Source organism: Cyprinus carpio, chromosome A1 (assembly GCF_018340385.1).
Source record: "Cyprinus carpio isolate SPL01 chromosome A1, ASM1834038v1, whole genome shotgun sequence".
NCBI classification, from domain to species: Eukaryota; Metazoa; Chordata; class Actinopteri; order Cypriniformes; family Cyprinidae; genus Cyprinus; species Cyprinus carpio.
In genome coordinates this window covers 176594-197737 of record NC_056572.1, presented here as the reverse complement: position 1 = coordinate 197737, position 21144 = coordinate 176594, and the positions used below count along the sequence as shown (strand labels likewise).

Here is a 21144-nt window from a genome sequence, read left to right as displayed (position 1 = left end):
GTGCAGTTCCGTTACCGCTCCAGTTACGACCAGACAGCTATCTCTCTTTCTCTCGCTCGTTCTCTATATTATATTATAGCGAATTTATATATACTGTTATAGATATAGATATAACTATATCTTGTCTTTCACCCTCTATATCAGGAATGTTAGGTAAATTCATAATTGGAAAAAGTTGTAAACCCATGGATAGAGGGAGACAGAGATTTCTAGAATCATGCAATTGAACTGGATGAACAGAAAAGACTTTCTGTGCTCAGTACAGTGTGAGAAATTTTAAAAAAGGCTTTAACTGTTTTCTGAAATTTATTTCAGATTCTTTTTTTTTTTACCTTGAGGTCTTTATGTCTAACCATATAAAATCAAACCTTATATTATTTATCTATATCAAATACTCAATTACTGTTACATATAAAATCAAATCATCACATATAGAAGCCATAAATAATTTATTGCGTATCAAAAGACAATAAACACTCTGCTAGAATACATGTAATATATTAGCATATCTAGATACAGGACTAGAATAAAGCACTATGCAATGCATTAAATATTTAGAGAACAGATTTTAAAAATCTTAAGAATGTAGTGCACTATATTTGGCATTATTCCTCCCCAGCATTTTAACTGTGTGGGGTATTTTTGCCCCATGGTTCATTTCTGACTTTGTACAGTGTGCCATTTTTACAGGTACAGTCACATTAGTGAAAAAGTCACTTTCAAACCAAGCAGCTTCCAAACCTGTGTGGAAATCTTTTGCGAATTTCCTACTGAAATGACATTTTAATATGTCTTCAATTAGGGGTTTGTTCAGAATTATGAATATCATTACAAAAAATATTACAGCACATCTGCAGCCTGATTAGCCAGATATATTTATTTATGTCCTGGGAACCCAGAACTCTGCACATTTTGTGTCTCCTTTATTCAACATCTGATTGAGATAATGCTTCTTCGTGAGCTGAAATGAATGTGTCAGATTAATGAGGGTTACCAAATGTGCAATGCTGTGTGTCCCCAGAATCAGGACTGAAATATTATAACCAATAGGTGTCATCATACTCCAACTTGAGTCTGAGTCACATTTTTTTGCTCTTAGTCGCCATGCACCCTCTGCAGGAAGGACCTTTTTTCTGGGAATCCCTTATTCTATATAGCAATATTATCAGTTTATTGACTACAACAGTTGTTGTAGTCAGTAAATTTTATTTACTGTATGTTATTAATATTGCTTTGAAGTCCTGTGTGCTATCCCATTGTTACGAATGAATTTCATTCAATCATTTTGAAAGCAGAGGAATTAAAAAAATGCAGTCACAGATGATTTTTTTTAAATGTATTATTTGATAAGTAATTGTTTCTTTCTCAACGAGGTGTACTGTAAAATACCATTTCTATTTATCTGAATGTCATTTGAAGCAAATGACATTCAGATAAATAGAAATGGTATTTTACATCTGGTACAGTTTCAGGGACTTTTCTGGAGTTGCAAACCTGTTATTAAGGCCTACATGCCTCAGGCAATGCCACAAATCTTACAAACATTAAGGAAATCCATTGAAATTTCTTCCTCTGAGACAGAGGTAGTAATTATATCAACCTTGTTACCAAGACTTTATGTGTGGATTGTCTTGTGAACGTTGTGTGCCATTATTCCCAGCTGCTGATTTCAATTAGCATTTGCCATTTCTACACTTTCAATATCGGTTGACTGTCACATCCGTTGCTGTATTACTGAGTGAGAGTAAACAAATGTTCCTTCCTTCCTTGCTCAGCATCATGATGATATGACTCCAGACCAGAGGCTTACGTGGATGTGATATGAAAGATGAAGATGAAAGGCACAGGAGAGAATAAAGACAACGCCTACATTCGGAAACAAGTTCTGGACAAAGTGACAGAGCTACTATAAACAACTATATGTGACCCTGGAGCACAAAACCAGTCTTAAGTCTCTGGGGTATATTTTTTGCAATAGCCAAAAAAACATTGTATGGGTCAAAATTATACATTTTTCTTTTATGCCAAAAATCATTAGGATATAAGGTAAAGAATGTCCATGAAGATATTTTGTAAATTTCCTACCATAAATATATCAAAACTTAATTTTTGATTAGTTATATGCATTGCTAACAATTCATTTGGACAACTTTAAAGGCAATTTTTCTCAGTATTTAGATTTTTTTTTTTTGCACCGTCAGATTCCAGATTTTCAAATAATTTTATCATGGCCAAATATTGTCCAATCCTAAACCATACCTTAATGGAAAGCTTATTTATTCAGCTTTCAGATGATGTATAAATCTCAGTTTCGAAAAATTGACACTTAAGACTGGTTTTGTGGTCCTTGGTCACACATGCTTGTTTTTGATGTATCAGAATTTATGCAACCATTTCTCTTTTTCTGCTGCCTGCAGAATTAAAGAGACTCCAACTTTGGGGCTTTGTTTTGGCACCAACCGTTGCAAAACTTGTGCTGCTTTCGTGATACAGTCTTCCAAGCATATAGAGCTCAAATGAGATTATAGAACTTGATTAACAATTGAAAGCATTTTCAAGTAGTTACATATCATCTTTAGCTTATGGCTAGAAGTTGCAGTAGACTGGATTGCGCTCTAGACACTGCTTGCAGACACAACCACAGATATTTTGCTTTGGAGTAAATTAAAAGCTGCATCAGAGACTTAAAACGTCTGTATAAAGCAGCTTTATAGCTTTTGCTGTCCAATCAAATTAAGTCCACCACTGGTTGCCACTGGTATTATCTACTGATGAGTGTGACATTTAAAATGTCATGGATGCATTTCTGCATGTACACAGAACATCCCTATGACAAGTTAAAGGGATAGTTCACCCCAAAATGCAATTTGTGTCCATTTGCTCCCCCTCATGTCATTCCAAAACTACAGTATGCAACTTTACTACTACTACTGTTGAAGATAACATGTTTGTCAGAATGTCTGAGCTGCACTTTTTTATACAGTGAAAGTGGATCATATTTAAAGTCTTTAATGTTTTCTTGCCTCTTAAATCCTGCATTCGTATGGAATTGTATGGAAAATAGCGGTTTGGACATTCAGCTATGAATCTTTCTTGTATGTCCTGCAGTAGAACCTCATACAGATTTTGTACACTGTAAAAAACTTTTTTGAAGTTGTAAATAAATCAAAGATTACTGGAGTATGTTTTACAAGAAAATATTATTTCAGTCTTCTTCAGAATTTCATGCTGTAAATTTCTACGTTAACAATTTCTACGTTTCTTCTTCAGTATAAATGGCATTTTTCTATTTTTAAAGGGGTTGAAATATTCCTTTAACCAAGCAGTAAAACTTGAACATGAGAATGAAGACAAAAAGATGAGATAAGAATGGATGGAAAAAGTAAAGAACAGAGAAGGTCAAGGAAGAGAACATTATACATTTATTACTGAGCCACCCTTAAAAATCCAAAAGACTGGGAATAGGCATCAGAGAAAAAGAAAAAAAAAATCATTTGCATTACTTAAAGCATTACTAGTAATATCTCTCATTTAAAAAAAAAAAAAAAGTACAAATGTTTGTTAAAAATGTTTATATCAAGCCTTCAAATGATTTTGGTTACAGATATTATACATATGAAACTACAACATGTTAAATGATACAATTGTATTTTTAATGGTAAGAATTAAAACAACCAATAAACAAACGCAAGAGAATTCATAAGCTCTCTTATTGGTGTTGCAAAAGAATAAAGGGAAAAAACATAAATAGTAAAACTGAGGAAAAAAAAAAAAAAAAAAAGCAGGGAAAAAAAAAAAAAAAAAAAAAAACTTCTATAACACAGAATGCCAATGGTTAAGTAAGGTAATGCACATTTTTTGTTTGCAAAGAATAAAGAATTCATAATTTTCTGGTCATGAATTCGACTTATGACACCAAAGCGGACAACACTGGAGAATGGTTTAAACTTTAAAGGCATCTCTCATTAAGACACTGCAGGCTCGGAGACCACATCACAGAATTCATATGACACTTTCTACACCAGTCATAGAGCCTACATAATGCGACACAGAGGCAGTTATATCCATTCATAATGTTAACAACGCATGACAAAAAATAATCATACACACAAACACCCCTCTAGGTCATAACACATCTCAGGCATTCATTATAAAGTAACGCACATGGCTATGAATGGTTATAACAGCCTTATCGAGGCTGTATTAAAAAGAATAGCTAAGGGCAGTGAGAGAGCAAATGAAAGGACATGAAGCATAAACCGTTCACTAAGACCACAGCTTTTGAGGGATAAAGGGAAGGTACTTAAAACGCTGCAATTCCTGCAGAATCTGTGCATTTCTCTTTTTAAAGAAACGGAAATGCTACGATATAATCAGTCCTCTTCAAACAGGCATGTACACACAATTTTAAGGCGTATGAAATCAAATGACGTCCCAAATTAAAAATGACAGTTAATTTTGGTAGTCGAGAGTAATGTGGGTTGCAACAAGGTTGACTGACATATGAATAATTTGCAGAAATGAAACTTTAGCTTGGGCTTAAAAAGATGGAGAATGGCTATTTTAGGAAATGCAACTCTTAAAGGGGTAGTTATCATTTACTATAAATTTGAATTACCCTCAAGTTATTTCAAACCTGTAAGAGTTTCTCTCAGCTGTTGAGCACAAAAAAAGATACTATGAAGAACGTTGGTAACCAAACAGTTGCTGGCAGACATTGACTTCCATAGTTTGGAAAAAAAAATACTATGGAAGTCAGTGGCTACCAGCAACTGTATGGTTACCAACATTCTTCAAAATACCTTTTGTGTTCAACAAAAGGAGGAAATCCATGCAGGAGGGTGAGCAAAACAAAATGAATGATCCCTTTAAGGCGTATACCAGGTATTAATCAAATCATGATAAATGACACTATGGTGCCCTAAGTGCTAAATGAGAAAAGTGGGGGGTTTGTCTACATAATCAGTCTGCAGGACTGGCTATGGATTGGGAATACACATTTAAATGGTTTTAAAAGGTTATTTGTGTTGAAAATATTGAAAACGTAAGAGGCGGCAAAGAAAACTGAAGAAAAAAAAAAAAAGGTTGCAGCAGGATACATCTAATAAGAACTTGGAGAATATTCCACTGCCCCTCCAAACCAATCACATGTCATGTCAGTGCGCATCCTCAGCCAATCCCAGACGAGAATAAAAGTGAGAGCAACAAGCCAGTGTTCTGTACCACACATATGGGATAAATAACAAACAACTGATTCTCTAATACACACACACACACTCTTTCACACAAAAGCACACACACGCACCTCACAGTTTTCCAATTCTATAAAGACTGTTAAATCATAATTGAGCAAGACCCACCCAAAAGCCCCGTTTTATGTATAGATATCATTTGAATCTTTTGCAATCTTTTGTTCCATTTTTGGAAAAAGACAGACTTCCATAATTTTTTTCTTTTTTAGAAAACAAACAAAAAAAATTACGAATTTTGTAATTTGTTCCTCTATATAGATACATACATACATATTTATATATAGCTATATTTGTTGGTAAAATATAAAAGCCCATGCTCACAACATTAACCTTCGTAAAGACCACCACACCACAGTGTGCTCACATAGCCGGGAATGTTAGTGCACAAACACACACACTCACTCACTCACACACATACACACAAGACTGCAACATACCAACACCCGCCCCCGAAGGGGAGAACTAAACTATATATATTTATATAAAAAAAAAAAAAAAAAAAAAAAAAAAATCAGAACCAGAACATAACCAGAATGATAATATGAAACCATTATCTTTGGACTTCCACTCAAAGAATTAGTGATCAAAAAACCGAAGGGATGTGTGTGTGTGCATATGTGTATGTGTCTCAGTAAGTTGGATATTCAAAGATGAATATCAAACGATGATTTTGATGCATAAAGTTTTCATGAATCTTTTGCAGCAGTCATTTGTGTGTTGGGAGTAATTATGCATGTGGAAGTTAATTGAACGTAACGGTAGGAGAATGACTGAGGTGTACATCAGATTAATCTTCTCTGAAAATATGACAGTTTCTGTTAGCGTGGAAAAGTGTGTGTTCAGTGAGCAGCATCACTCGGAATCCCGCTGGACTTCAGATGCATCTGCTCGGCAAATAGGACAGGTTCTGTTAGCCTAGAAGACAGAGAAGGATAGATTGTCATAAAGGTCATAAGAAATCATTGTCTCAGATCATAACTGGAGACAAGCTGTAGTTAGGCAAGTCTGTCTGTGTAAAGGTGCAGTCAACGTAGCAAAATTTTGCGGGCAAAAAAGGTCCACTGTCTATTGTCAATAGTGTAGCAATGCATTAAGAACACCTCACATAAATCACCACTTCCGCTAAAAACTAAGCAGCTTTCTGTTGGTCAATGAGACAAATTTACATGAATAACTTGATCAACAAAATTCTGTTTGGGGAAATCTTTGGCCCTGACACAAAATTCTCTATTGATGACTACAAATAATTTAAATTAAAAATATATTAAAACAAATTAATGTATGGTAGACAAAAAAAAATAAAAAATAAAAAAATTACTTCCTATATTATAAAAATAAAATTAGAATTTATTATATATATATTAATATATAATAAATTCTATATAAATTCTCTCTCTATATATATATATATAATATATATATATATATATATATATATATATATATATATATATATATATATATATATATATATATATATATATATATATATATATTTTTTTTTTTTTTTTTTTTTTTTTTTTTTTTAATTTTAATCAATCTTCCACTTTAATATCTGTTGCTTGAAATTAAATTCTTGTTAATAAAAAAAAATAAAATAAAAAAATTGTGTTAGACAATGGGGACCTAGGAGTTAAAAGTTTGAGAACCACTGAATGGGTATAATAACAATGACATTATTATTATTACATAATATTATTAATAATATTATTATTAATAATAATAATAATAATAATAATAATAATAATAATAATAATATTTAATTCATTTTATTCATTTAATAAGTGTAATAAATTAATATGCAAGCTTGTTTCCTTACCTTAAGCCATTTATCGACACACTTGGCATGGAATTCATGATTACAGGGCAGTACTCTCAACAGCTGACGAGACTCAAAATCACACATGCACACTACACACCTATAGGGAGAGGGGGAAAATATTTATTACTGTAATACTTTTATCCAACATCAAAGATTTTGATAAAACATTTAAATAAAGCAAACGTCTATTTTAGGTGATGTAATAGGATTTTACATCAGTCAAGTCTGCTTTATTGTCAATTCTTCCACATGTACAGTACATACATACAGAGAACTGAGTATACGTATTCCACATGTAGTCTCTCAATTATTAAAAAGTCACTGGTTATTCACTTCCCCCACATACATTTCCTGCCAGTACTGAGAATTGAATCTACAACCTTCGGGTTACAAGACCAACTCTTTAACCTTTAGGCCACAACTGCCCCAGTAAGTAGTTTGTACTCACAAAGTCTGCTCAGACTGATGGTTGCTGGGGTTGAATCTGTAGGAAGGCAGCTGTTCAATATCGGCCTTTGTCAAACCTCTAGGCTTCGCTTCTCCGAGACGCTCGGCAAGGTTTAACAGAGCCTAGTCAAACACAAGAACAAAAGCACATGTAAAACAGAATAAAGAAACAAAAGTATGCCTAAAATGGGATCTGAAGCATTATTAGTAAGTGTTCCCTGATACAACTATAGACTCTCACCTCATAATTCTCAACCTCTCCATCATCGACATCCAGCTCTAAGCTAATGGTGGGACCCACTGCTGTTGGCTGGACTGGAAGAACAGATCTGGCCCACCAAACAGAAACAAAACAGTGACATTATTATTCTCCAGCTCGCTGGCTCTCCAACACAACACTCTGGTGCATGTTTGCATGTGGAACTCACAGGAAGTAGGGCAGCAGACTTGGGTGGTAAGGAGGAGGAGGTACGGCCTGCTGAGAGCGGTAGCGCCTGCCTGTGATTCGTCGAGGCATGAAGTGTGGATAGGGCTGGAGAGAGCACACAGGAAAAACACATTAAACCTTCATTACCTTGTTTCGACTGCATTGGGCAGAGCTGATAAAGCGTGAATATCACTCACCATTCCAAAGAGCTCCTGTGGCAGGGGTTCATGGGAGAGGAACTGCAGAGGAGTGGAAGGGGGCAGAGGACTAGGATGCCCCGAGTGAGGGTAGTTAAACCCTCCACCTACCGACAGGTGATCCCCCAACAACTCCACCTCATTCTCTATCCTCTGCAGCGGCTATTCACAAAAACAAACAGATACAGATGCATTAAATAAAAAAAAAAAAAAAAAAAGACATTCAAAATGTTGCAAATTACATTTATTTTAGCTGTCAAATCAATTAATCGTGATTAGTCGCATCCAAAATAAAAGTTTGCTTACAAAATATATATGTGTGTGTGTGTGTGCTGTATATATTTATATACATATATAAAACACACACATACATGTATTTTTTTAAAGAAATATTTATGTCTAGATATATGTTCATATTTTTGTATGATTTTATAATATATATAAATATAAATATTACATATAGTCTTTAAATATATACATGTATGAATGTGTATTTATATATGCATATAAATACAGTTCACACATATATTATGTAAACATTTTATTTTGGTTGCGAGTAATCATGATTAATCATTTTGACAGCCCTTAATCTATCAAATAAATTCTGTTCTTTTAAGCTTTTTCAGTTTTTTTTTATTTCCACATAAATACACACAACTGTTTAACAGTCTATTAAAACAACACTTATTAATATTATTATATATAAAATAAATACAGACTTGGTATTTTTGATCAAATAAATTCAGCCTTGGTAAGCATAAAAGATGTCTTTCAACAACAACAAGAAAAATACAGATGTTTCATTAATAGTATAAATACTAATATATATATAAAACTCTGTGTACATGTGATTGTATACTCACAGATCGAGACTGTTGTGTCTGGAAAGGTAAGAACTGTCCAGGAGTGGGCAGGTGGGGCGGATGATGTGACAGATGTGGAGGATGAAGCAGGAAGGGTGGATCACTAGAGAGAAGAGAAGGAAACGCGGCGTACGGCACTGGCAAATGCTGCACCGAACATGCAGGCAACATCTGGACATCAAACAAACAAACAGACATTAGAGCATCAGTTTCAGACCATTATAATGGACTGCACCCACAAAAACTAAAACAGGAAAGTAACAACTTGCCACCACTGGAGGACAGCAGATTCAAACAAATCAAATGAGCTCACAAAAATCAATTACAGCTATGCCTTTTCACAGCCTGTTATTTACTTACAGGAGGCGGTACGCTACAGATTGGATAGTGCTGCTGTCCGCTGAAGACCACAGAACAGGCAGGCACCTGCTGTTGGGAAGAGCATGCTGGGAGATGCTGTCCTGTACAGAGGGGGGCAGGTAGACCATGGGGCGGCACTGGAGAAACTGTATATGACACCGGCACCGTACCCTGAGGGAGCTAACGTGCACACAGATACAAAAATGATGAACAAAGAGTCTTGAAGCTTGATTTATTAATGAACCCCTAAAAAAAAAAAAAACACTGCCACTTCATGGAAGCTTGGATCTAATAATTTTTTTCTATAACAATTTAGACTTCTCACAATTCTCTTTCACAATTAAGTTAATCACAATTCAAACTTCTGAATTGTGAGGGAAAAATTGCGAAACAAATAGATAGAAAGATATAAACTTACAATTTCCTTTTTAAAATATATATATTTTAATTATTTTGTTTTTTAATTCAGTCATTATTTTTATTTTAATTCTGGAATATTTTTTTTTTTAAATGAACTACAAGATGCACAATTCCGAGAAAGTCAGAATTGTGAGATAAACTTAACATCTCTCTGCAAGAAAAAAATTCATTTTTTTTTATTTCATAAATGCTATATGATTCATAAATGCTAGATGATAAAAAAGATTTCTGCTTTGGTTGATGAAGGGGTACTTGAGCCCTAGCAATGGGGCTGTGGGGGTACATGGTTGGAAACAACATTAGGGCACCTTTGATCCCACAGAGACCCTACCACAACCCTCTAACCTGCTCATGGAGGTCCATCACCATGGCGCCCTGCTGTGGAGGGTGCAATAACCGGGGCGAGAGCGTGGGGGGGTGAAAGGCCCGGGGCTCATCAAGGCCGGGTGGAGGGTGGGACGGTGGCTGACCATAGGGATGAAGCGAATGTGGGTGAGGAGGATGGCGATAGTTTTCATCCTGTCCCCCACCTGGGGAACCATGAGGAGGGTGGTGCCGTGACAGACGCTCTCGCCGCCCTCGCTGACGCCGCACTGGAGGACTGCACAAAGTCACATTCATTTTTTTTATTATATATAAAATATAATGTCTTCATTGACTTGAATGTAATGTGTTTATTATAATATTAAATCTGATATATTCAATGACTATAATGAAAATGCATTCATCTGTAAAAAACAAACTACATTCAAGTTAAAAATTACATTTATTTAAATAATCAGGTCAGCTGTATTAAAATTTCTCATTGGGGGACTAAAGAATTTAAGATGAGACAGTAATTGACAGGCCATCCATAGAAAACATAGTACTGGATGTCTGTTACACTGCTTGAAAATGCACTATAAAAGCAATACACAAACAAACCTGATAACAGTCACTCCGGTCACGATTAGCTGTCAGCTCATTTACGCATTAGTTCTTACAGTCAAAACTAACACCAGCATACCTGCGTCTGTGCCGTGCAGGTGTGTGGCAGCGCTCGGGATGGTAGTGTGGGTGGGGATAGGGGTGTGGCCTGCGACTGGGCGGAAGCTCCCATGGTCTGATTGGCGGCGAGGGAGTGGAAGGAGGGGCAGAGGTAAACTCCAGTACAGACTGCTGGGAAAGGCGCTGTCTCTTTGGACTAGGAGAATCCTCCGTCTGAGGGACAAAACAGTAAATCACTCAGCTGCTCATCTACAATTACAAACCACACACATTCAAACTGAATCACTGCTTAAACATCGTGGTACTACAGCCTTCTGATGCACTTCAATGAAGACTCCTCTGAAAATGTGTTAAAATATGGGAAGTTTAAATATGTGGAAATGCAAATGAACTTTATGAGCTAAATTCAAACTGCTCTTCCCAGAAAGCTATCATTTGGCTTCAGAGAACTTGGGACATGAGATGTGGACTACTTTTATGGTGCTTTTTAAAGCTTGACAGCCTTCGTTGGATTGAAAGCAGCATAAACATTATGCTAAATATTTCCTTTTGTGTTTCACAGATGAAAGTCAGGTCAAATTAAAAAAGTACTCCTTTATATATATATATATAAAAAAAATCCCCCACTATATTTAGTGCTATTATTAAGAACAATAATTTCCAATATTCAGATCTAATAACAAGTACTGCTCGCTTCTGCACTGCAGGACAAAAGAATTCACCACAAAATGAGTCATTTTCTACCACAGTAATTTCCCACTATACTCACGTTAATTAATATTTAGCACAAAAAGAAAAAAAACATTCTGTATATGCTAGTTGCTTTTGCCCACTGAGAGCACGAGCAGCTATTGTGCCTGGCGGCATTAATAACATTTCCTGTCAATGAGATCACTGCCTCTGTTGCCTAAGGCAGTGTGAGGTCACTTCCCAAAAGTTTTAGGAAACCCATGGCTTGTTGCTCAACACACACACACTTGCTCAGCCGGTGTTACTCAGACACGTTCAACTCCAAGTCAGCCGTCTCCTCCAAGACATGGAGAAACACGCAGCAGCACATGAGTCAGAATGTGTAACAAAGGCTTGAACATGCAGAAATATGTGAACACATCAGCTACATCTAACACTCACCTTTTACTGGAATTCAACACACACACACGCTTACTCATGACTGAACACACACACACAAACACTTGATGAGCTCGTAAAAACCTAGGCCTACTCAGTTAGGAAGAGTCATAGTTTACAAGGGGTGCGATCCAAAATGAGACGACTGACTTTCTAAAGAACTTTCAGGTGACTAACAAGTTACTCAGATAAACTTCCAAACACAAAACCTTCACACACACACACACAACTAGGTAACGCTTTTAAGACGGAAGCTTCTTAAAAGAACACACGTGTGATTTCGGTGAGAACCACATGGGACATGCAAACAAGCGGACGGTGCGCACACACACACAAACACACACACTCTTTGTGGGTGGTAAAGTGAGCAAGGTTAAGCCAAGTGTGGAGATACAGAGAGCAGCCGCTGACACCGGGGAAGGCTTGAGTGTGTCTGAGAAATCAGTAACAGGAAACGGCTGGGGAGCAGGCTAGACTTATCTGCATATGGATTTGAGTCAGGATTATTTGAATGTCTCTTGAAACGGATACACCGTATTCCCCCACATCTCATTTTCCATTAAGGGTACAAATGTCACTTTGGTCTGCGTAGTCTTCCAGCAGACACTCCTTCACATCTCTCCGTGTAAGAGGTGAGACCTTGCAAAGTAACATCTGTGTCAGCTGCCTGAACCGCTTCAAAACTATTACATCGACCTACAGTATGCAGCGCACAAACTTTCTCTCTCTCACCAAAATTATTTTCAGTCATGTGATTATATACATGACTGAAAATAATTTTGGCCTTTTGCAACTTTGTTTCCTGTCTCATGTATCACTATCCCAATTAACAGAGCGAACGCGATCAGGAAAGGACACGGAGAGGTCCCTCTTTAAGTACTACTGAAAACAAAATAAAGATGCAAATATTTCAGGAATGTTCTTTTTTTTCAGCAAGGATGCATTAAATTGATCAAAAGTGATATTAAGAGACATTTATAAAAGATTTCTTTTCAAATGAATGCTGTTTTGAACTTTCTATTTATCAAAGAATCCTGAAAAAAAAAAAAAAAAAAAAAAAAAAAAAACGTATCAGTTGGCAACATTGATACGAAATGTTTCTTGAGCAGCAAATCAGCATATTAGAATGATCATGTGACACTGAAGACTGGAGTAATAAAAATGTAGCTTTGCCATCAAAGGAATAAGTTACACTCTAAAAAAATGCTGGGTTGTTTTTTATAGATATTCAACATAACTGTTTTACTGTTTTTTTTAATCAATAAATGCCGCCTCGGTGACCATACAGTAAGAGACTTAAAAAAAAAAAAAAAAATTAAATTAGATGTCATATAGGACTTTCATTTATTTACTGATAAACAAGAGTTAAACTTTATTAGCCCTAATTATTTAAATTCTCAACTAAAATGGATAACCATTGAATAGTGGATAAATAAAAGGCATATGCATATTCATAACACATTCATACTACAACTAAAAAGAAATCAAAACCGCCATCCAAAACGCTTAATCACAGTCTGGTGTTACTACAATGTCTCCAAGTAGAGTCAAATAACTTAAACCAAAACCAAGAAAGCCATCCCACTGTTCTGAACTCTTCATGGGAAATTCATTTTATGGACAGATACAGTGTTTTACTAGAGCAGGGCCTTGGAAAGTTGAAGATGTCATTTTCAGCACTGCTATGGAAGTTTTAACAGCCTTGTTCTAAAATTGGATATTAAAACTAGAAGCGTGTTGAAATGCCTCTCCCGTTCTGATGGCCATATGGTCACACTGTCGGCCTGTATGACAACTTTATAATGAACACTCTGCTTCTTTCCACTGTGGGCTGACTACACTTGAAAAGACTTCATAAGTAACAGTTGCAACAATTACACAGCTGCCCTTCACTTTTTTGGACCTGTATATATGGTACCATGTTATGTACATAAATGCATATGTATTAACTATGTAGTGTAAATGTATTTACTCTCTTTTTTAAGTTAATGCATTGTTAATTTCACACATTTGAGTTCAGACAAAGAAAAGAAACCAGATAGTGACCTTGAACCAGTCTTGCCTCAGTTCTTCAGTTTCTACAGAGCCATGAGACGAGAGCAGGGGAGAGGAAGGTGAAGGCAAGGATGAGAAACTGGGGCTGGAGGGGGGAGTGGATGGATGGATGGAAGGCAGATATGGGAGGAGGACAAGAGTGATGCCCCGGGGGCAGCAGGGTGGGGCTCAGAGGGGGAAAGTGCAGAATTGAAAATGATGAACTATGAACAGTGCCTGGAACACAGCCTCAGGACATTTATACACATTCATGCAAAACCAACAACTGTCCGCGCGTACACACACACACACACACACACACACACACACACACACACACACACGGACAGGCATTATATCAAAACTGTCCTAAACCGTTCATATAAATGTTACTGCTATAATACAAAGACCTGGGAGGATTTTAATCAGTTATGAAAAACCCTCATTCATATCTTTTACTTTGCTGTGTTAATGGGATATATTTACAATTGTAGCATTTGATTATAATTACAATAAAAAAAAAATTATTATTAAATTATTATTAATACTAAATATAATTAGCAATTTATAATAACTATAAGCCATTGTTTAGCATCATAGATATATTATATTTTTTATTAATATTTTGAATTTGTTTTTATACTTTGTTTTTCATAATTTCGTAGCTTGTTTCTGTCATTTTTTAGTTTGTGTTTTATTTTTATACATGTAGACACATTTAATAGCTTTTTTAAATTTCCATTTTAGTTATTTTAGCACATCAAGTTAAACTAAATGAAACTGAAAAATGTTGCCTTTTCAACTAGATGAATTTTTTTTTAAATATATTTTATTTCAGATAATTAAGTTTAACTAAGGTTTTATTATGTTATAATAATCCTGTAATGTAATGTAATGTTCTTATTTAGATTTACTAATATTACATCACGATTATAATTTAATATAATATTATTGTATTTCATTAAATACCATTAATATTATTTAGTTAATTATAATGATTATTATATTTGATTTATTATATTTTGATAATAGTTCTATAAAAAAACTTTATGATTATGAATTAATTTCCAAATAAGAATATTGCTGAATGTCCCTAATGGGAGGTTGTCGTCAAATTTGTCTTTAACCTACAGCTAAGTAAATGCACCCACACAGACATGCAAATTACAAGGCGTTCACACATAAAAGAAAAAACTAAACGCACAAATGCACGTACAAGCACAGGATCACTGGAGACCTTACAGGACAAAGCCAAACGGCAACCGAGATGCATGAGGCATACACACACAGACACACACATCTGTCCAAACCCAGTCAGACAGGTCCATTAGAATGAAACATAAATGGGGCCGTACATCAGTGTTTGGGGGAGATGGGTGGGGTGAGGGCAACAGAGAACAAAATTTGAACACGCATGTGGAATTAACATGTTAGGAGAAGATTACAGAAAACTTTCAACATACTCTATGGTCTCACATTTTGATCGTATTCATTGTAGCGAAGCATAAAACAGCCTTTAGTGCCAGATGAGTATGCAAGAGCTTAAAAACTACAGCTCCAGGACCCGCCATCACATGCTCAACAAATACCAAGCTCTCTCTGCCTGGGGGCCACACTATCTAGAGGGAATAACCACTGCTATTGTGAGGGAGCTTGGCAAAGTGCTGAACACCCAGCCACTATATCCGTGCGATCGGAGAGCATTCAGCATTGCTGTGGATAGCTAGGGCTGGGACTCGTAAGGATTTTACAGATTCTGGTTCTGATACCAAATCAGCTGTATTTGAGGAGCATTTCTGTAAAAGCTGATTAACTTGACTACGCCACTAAAAATGAACTTCTTTGACAGCACAGTAGCTTACATCAACAAATAAAGCATGATTATACCATCCTAAACCAAGACTTCCATTAAAGTGAATGGCACAATGAATGCTCATATTGGAATTGGTAAATGGTTGCCTCAGGAATATTAATTAGGATCCGTGACAGGATACTTTAAGGCTAGAAGCATGACCTACATAACATTCATTGGCTGAGGCTTCATAGTAAGAGTGGTGCAATTACATCCAGACTTTTACAGAAATCTTCCGGAGGACAGATTTTGTGTTATATGGACTAGAACCAGCCATCATGACAAACAGAGCAAGATAAGACTTTGTGTGTTGCATAGCACAGGGAACTCCCTCTCTCGGATAGCAACATTAACTGTACACTTTGATATCGGCCTTGCAGAAGGGCACAATAGGGTTCGATCTTGTGGGATTTAACCTTTTACCAGCTCCAATCTTTAACCATTATGCCATAACCACCTGAACACAATGTTATCGGTCAAAGAATTGCTACGATACAAATTCAACTACTAAAAAATGCTTTCATCCAAATACTTGTAATTGCACAAATACCTGAAACAAGCAATTCCATTGTCTTGTAAATTCCATTTTTGATAATAACAATCCAAAAATTGTCTAACATAATGTGCTGCAAATATATTAACACATACATGCTCGTAATTACAAACCTAAATAAGGAATCTGGCTGTTTGTTTGTTTGTGTTTTTTTCACATCTGTCCTGTAAGTGTAGCTAAAACATAAGGATACAAACTAATATGAAACAACCAAACATGATATTTTCGAAATCCTAACCAGCCAGCTGTTAAACATCAGGATGAGGACTACATTGTAGCTTCACCTGCAAAGCAGTAGAAAACTCTGAATGGAAAATGAAATATATTTTATATATACATATATAAAATACAAGAGCACCTGGTTTTCAAATTTTTTAAAAAAAATCTCCAATCCATTAACATACGTTTCTATATATAGCAACATTAATGCACAAAACGAGCAGAACTCCATAATGGACTAGGCCTTTATAATTATAATAATTATATATAGGCTGGTTTCAGCAAGATGGATTGTCACTTTTAAAACACGGTGTGCTTTAAAGGGGCTGTCTTTATAGAAGCAACTTTTCTTTAACTACATGGTGTCACCATGCAAATTAAAAGCACCCCCACTATATCAAATATACCAAAATAAAAAAAATAAAAAAAGAGTTGCATTTGTTATTATTACTATCATCGCCACTGTGACCCTTCCCTAACCAATAACGGTACTAGTATCAAATTGTTGCGATCACAGACTGAACATTTATATGCCCTCATATAACTATGCATCTGGAGGGAAAATATTGTTCTGTAATGAGCTGTACTACTTGGAAGGCTCTGACATCACGAGATGTTGCATTTTCCAACCTTCCGAAACAACATTCAGCAGGAGATTCCACATCCTCACATGCCTAACCGAAGCCCTGCTTTGATGTGAGAATCCACAATGTGCTTCTGTTTTCACTGTAATACTTTAATATTTAATAGGCTGAGTCTACAGAGTCCTTGCGCTGGGTGACTGCTCTTCAAATGCTGGGACTTTATGAAAGTGCTCTGAATAAGCGGGTCCCCCTCATCTCCTCCTCCGTCTCATTATTTTCCAGCCTTTCATTTCTCCTCCCTCTTTTTCCTCCCTCTGACAGGCAAACCCATTTGAGGCCGCCTCTACATTCTACACCATAGAGAGCTTGTTTCTGCCTGTGCGGAGGCCTAGGAATGGACACACACGCTCACACACACACACGTCTCAGTTTCAGCACTCTATATTCAGGACCTCCCAAGAGCCAACACGTCCCATTCTGCTGTTCATATAGACGGCCAGCACTGAGCACAAAGCTTTCCAAATGGCTTCATACACCCCAAATATGCTTTTAGTTCTGAACAGTCAGCACACACAGGATGAGACGCAGTTACCCACGGGCCCAAACACTCTTCTTTTCTAGTGTGTGTGTGTGATGTGTGTCTCTCCCTCACACACACACACACACACACACACATTTTGTCAAAAATCAGGAAACAGTAAGGATTGTTGGCCTGGTTTCTTTGCCACTAAGAGCAGCAAAAGCATTGTTTTTTTTTTTTTTTTTTTTTTTTTTTTTTTTATGGTTCAAAATCCTCTCAGAAATACAGACTAAATTCCCTTAGCTTTATTCGGTCATAACTCAGTCTCTCGCTCGCACCAACACAGCCCCACCGGTCTTTTTCCACTCCCTTCATTTCGACAGCCATCCATTTCTCTGCCACTGTTCCCCTCTCTCGGTGTCCCACAGCTGGAGGTGAAATCATTAGTGCCCCCACTCCCCCTTTTCATTCTTTCCTCTTCCTCTCTCTCTCTCCAACATCATCCCTTCTTCCTCTCCTGCCGCCCACTTGCATTCCTCCCCCTCCCTCTTGCCCTCCCTCACAGGGCTGGGTCCGCCCCCAGAAGCCGTTTGGACCAATCACAGAGCAGCACTCGGCTGGCCCTCCTCCTCCCTTTGACTATAAACACAGTGGAGTAAAACTGTGCAGGAACTGCTTTATGTTTTTTGTCTACCCTCCCTCTTGCTCTTGATTTTAAAAGGCCAGCAATGACAGAACAGCACATTTCCCAAAGTGAACGTGTATGTTGATTACAACTTCATGACACTCAATGAGTTTAAGACAAATAACCATTAACACTCTTGGTACGAAATAAGCCACATACAACAACCCCAAAAAGAATTTGGATATTAAAATGTAATAGAAGTAATCCATTTGTATGCAGATTTCATCAAAGTAGTTCTGTGCCATCAAAACTATGTTTTTTATTGTGTATAGCTACTGTTTATAGAAAACTGTTAATAATACAATAGTCAGCAAATAAGGTAGTATTTTATACTACCTAATCTAACTTTGGGGCCAATAAGATGTTCCTAAGCTCACAAGGCTGCATTTATAAGATCAAAAAAATACAGTAAAAGCAGTAATATTGGAAAATATTTGTACAATTTAAAATACCCGTTTACCATTTTAATATACATTTAAAAATTTAATTTATTCCTATGATGCAAAGCTGAATTTTCAGCATCATTACTCCAGTCTTCAACCAAACATTTAATTCATTTATGGAGTACTATCGACTTAGCTTACTACACATTGTTACATGAACAGATTTTAACACAGTAAGTGAAAAATATTTGTCCTCTGCAAATTCATTGCTTCAAATTTGCCTGTTTGCAAGTCATTACATTAGTAACTGGCTCTAAGAAGTGACGTCTTACCTTGTCAGTGGCGTCTGCACAGGCATGATCTGAATGATAGTGGTATACTCCTCCCATTGCACCTAGAGACAGCACAAGAACAGTTAACCCAATAGCCAAGCGTATCAAAGCCTCTAAAATACTACAAACATGTGAAACAGCATAATTATTTACAGCTTGTATGCCATGTTTGGCAGTCAACAGTTTCAACAGGTCCAAAAACAGACTCTTGATCCTGCAGCTTTACAGGATATCAACAGCATGTTGAGACATCTGGGCACTACTTTTATCTTGCCTGGTGTGTTATTACATTAATGCAATCACAATCACAACTATATAACCACCATCTCACACCCCAAATGATCTCTATGGAAGTGTAATTCTGAATTATAAGATAATGTAATACTTAAAGGATAACCTGTTTTTATTTTAATGGTAATCTTGCTAATTGCCGATAAAGGTGTTCTAGATGTTTCTAAAAGTGTTCTGGATGACATCATGTTGCTGTTGTGATGGAAAGATACATAAGAGAGAGTGATGATAAATACATTAATCCTAGATTATAGCAAGGTGCTTTCATGACAACACATCCAAAGCCTTTTGTTTTCTTTGGGTCTTTGGTTTTGTATTTTTTCTTTTTTTTTTTTGTGCCCATCTGTGTTTATTTGTGTGTTTCCAGTGTCTCGGTGAACATTTCATCAGACAAGCACAGGATTACCCTTGAACACTCCCAAAAAAAACTCTCCAAGGACGAGGATGCTTGTGCGTATGAGCGAGGAGCGTGTGAAGTGCCCACAAAAAAGCTTTTTTATTTGAACTTGTGCATCTATTTTTGTGTCACCACAAGTTCTTTTTAGTCTCTTTTTTTCTCAATGACAGAGTGAGTGAGTGAGTGAAGCAAGGAGTGACTGACGACTCTGAGATAAGGGAGAGAGGGAGCGACAGCGAGATGAACCTGGGTATGAGGAGGATACTGACAGTGCATGAGCGAGCACGAACCGTATCATGCACCTAACTACAATGTAATCAACCGATTAATACGAAGTAAAATCGACCAGTTTATCAGGTAATCTCTTGATAAATTAGTCAATCTCACTTCGGATTAACCGGTCGTTGGTTGTGCATGATATTATTTTAATATTTTTAGCAGTGGTGCTTTAAAGGGAATGAATTACCTACTGAAAAGTGTGCTGATACGGTTATGCACATATTTTAATGTGCTGCATGTCTAAAAAGTTGTCTCTAAAAGCACTATGAAAATCATAGCGTTGTTTGCAAGACTCATCATCTAAATAATACAATAAAAAAAAAAATAAAAATAAAAAAAATAGTAATTGTCATGTTACAGAATAATCCAAAAAAGAAAGGGAAAAAAAATCTGAAAAAGTATCAAAGAATGGATGTAAAATACATGAATCGAAAACATACTTAAAAAAAAAAAAAAAAAAAAAAAAACACTAAGATAAGTCCGATTTATTTAGTCTCAGTGTGTGGCTGACTATTACTAATTAAACCATCTTCAGTCCAAGTCTCATCAACTAGAGATGTCTTTACACTAAAGGTACATTTTCACACTGACAACATCACGGTTCGGGTGACAGAGACATTATAAAATATCTGACAGACTAACAAATTTCTTGCAAGGTAATGATGATTTCAGTTTCTCAATATTTAAAACCTTTTGTAATCATAACAGCCGTTGCCATGGGCAACTAAATACCTGAAAAAAAAGAAAGAAACAGGCATAAAAATGTGTTTTATTTACATTCTAAGCTTTAAAATGTACACCAATTACGGAGTTTGAAGCACAGTGTCTCTTTGTTGGTCTCCCACATGAAACTCACGAAAAATATTTCAAATCAAGCATTCAGGTCAGCAAGAAACAGCCAGCGCAAACCCATTTTACTTGTGAAGTGGAACAGAATAGTTCAAGACTAGATTCATCAAAATCACATTACTTGCATTGTGAAAAATGGGTTTTACATTGCAGCATTAACTATTGGGAAAATCTTAGAAAAACTTAAATACTAAATCATTTTATATGATCATTTAAACAATATTTTTGCCAACACCTGCCCAGGTATTTTCCGAAAAAAAGTG

General features: G+C 36.2%; 1 protein-coding gene across 2 annotated transcripts in view; it reads right to left on the bottom strand.

The window, feature by feature from the left end:
* Positions 1-6068: 6068 nt before the first annotated feature.
* The window catches only part of rnf38 (ring finger protein 38), a 28419-nt gene continuing 13343 nt past the window's right edge, over positions 6069-21144 (bottom strand). Inside the window, exons 3-13 of one of the 2 annotated variants that reach the window (XM_042772000.1) lie at positions 19066-19127; positions 10795-10988; positions 10134-10389; positions 9369-9548; positions 9009-9179; positions 8146-8307; positions 7950-8053; positions 7763-7850; positions 7523-7644; positions 7072-7171; positions 6069-6167 (exon numbers count right to left, since the gene is read on the bottom strand). In XM_042772000.1, the coding sequence (XP_042627934.1) occupies positions 6105-6167; positions 7072-7171; positions 7523-7644; positions 7763-7850; positions 7950-8053; positions 8146-8307; positions 9009-9179; positions 9369-9548; positions 10134-10389; positions 10795-10988; positions 19066-19127 (1502 nt within the window). In that variant the 3' untranslated portion in view covers positions 6069-6104. The remainder of the gene's footprint in view (positions 6168-7071; positions 7172-7522; positions 7645-7762; positions 7851-7949; positions 8054-8145; positions 8308-9008; positions 9180-9368; positions 9549-10133; positions 10390-10794; positions 10989-19065; positions 19128-21144) is intronic. The other variant, XM_042772070.1, reaches the window with a different exon arrangement.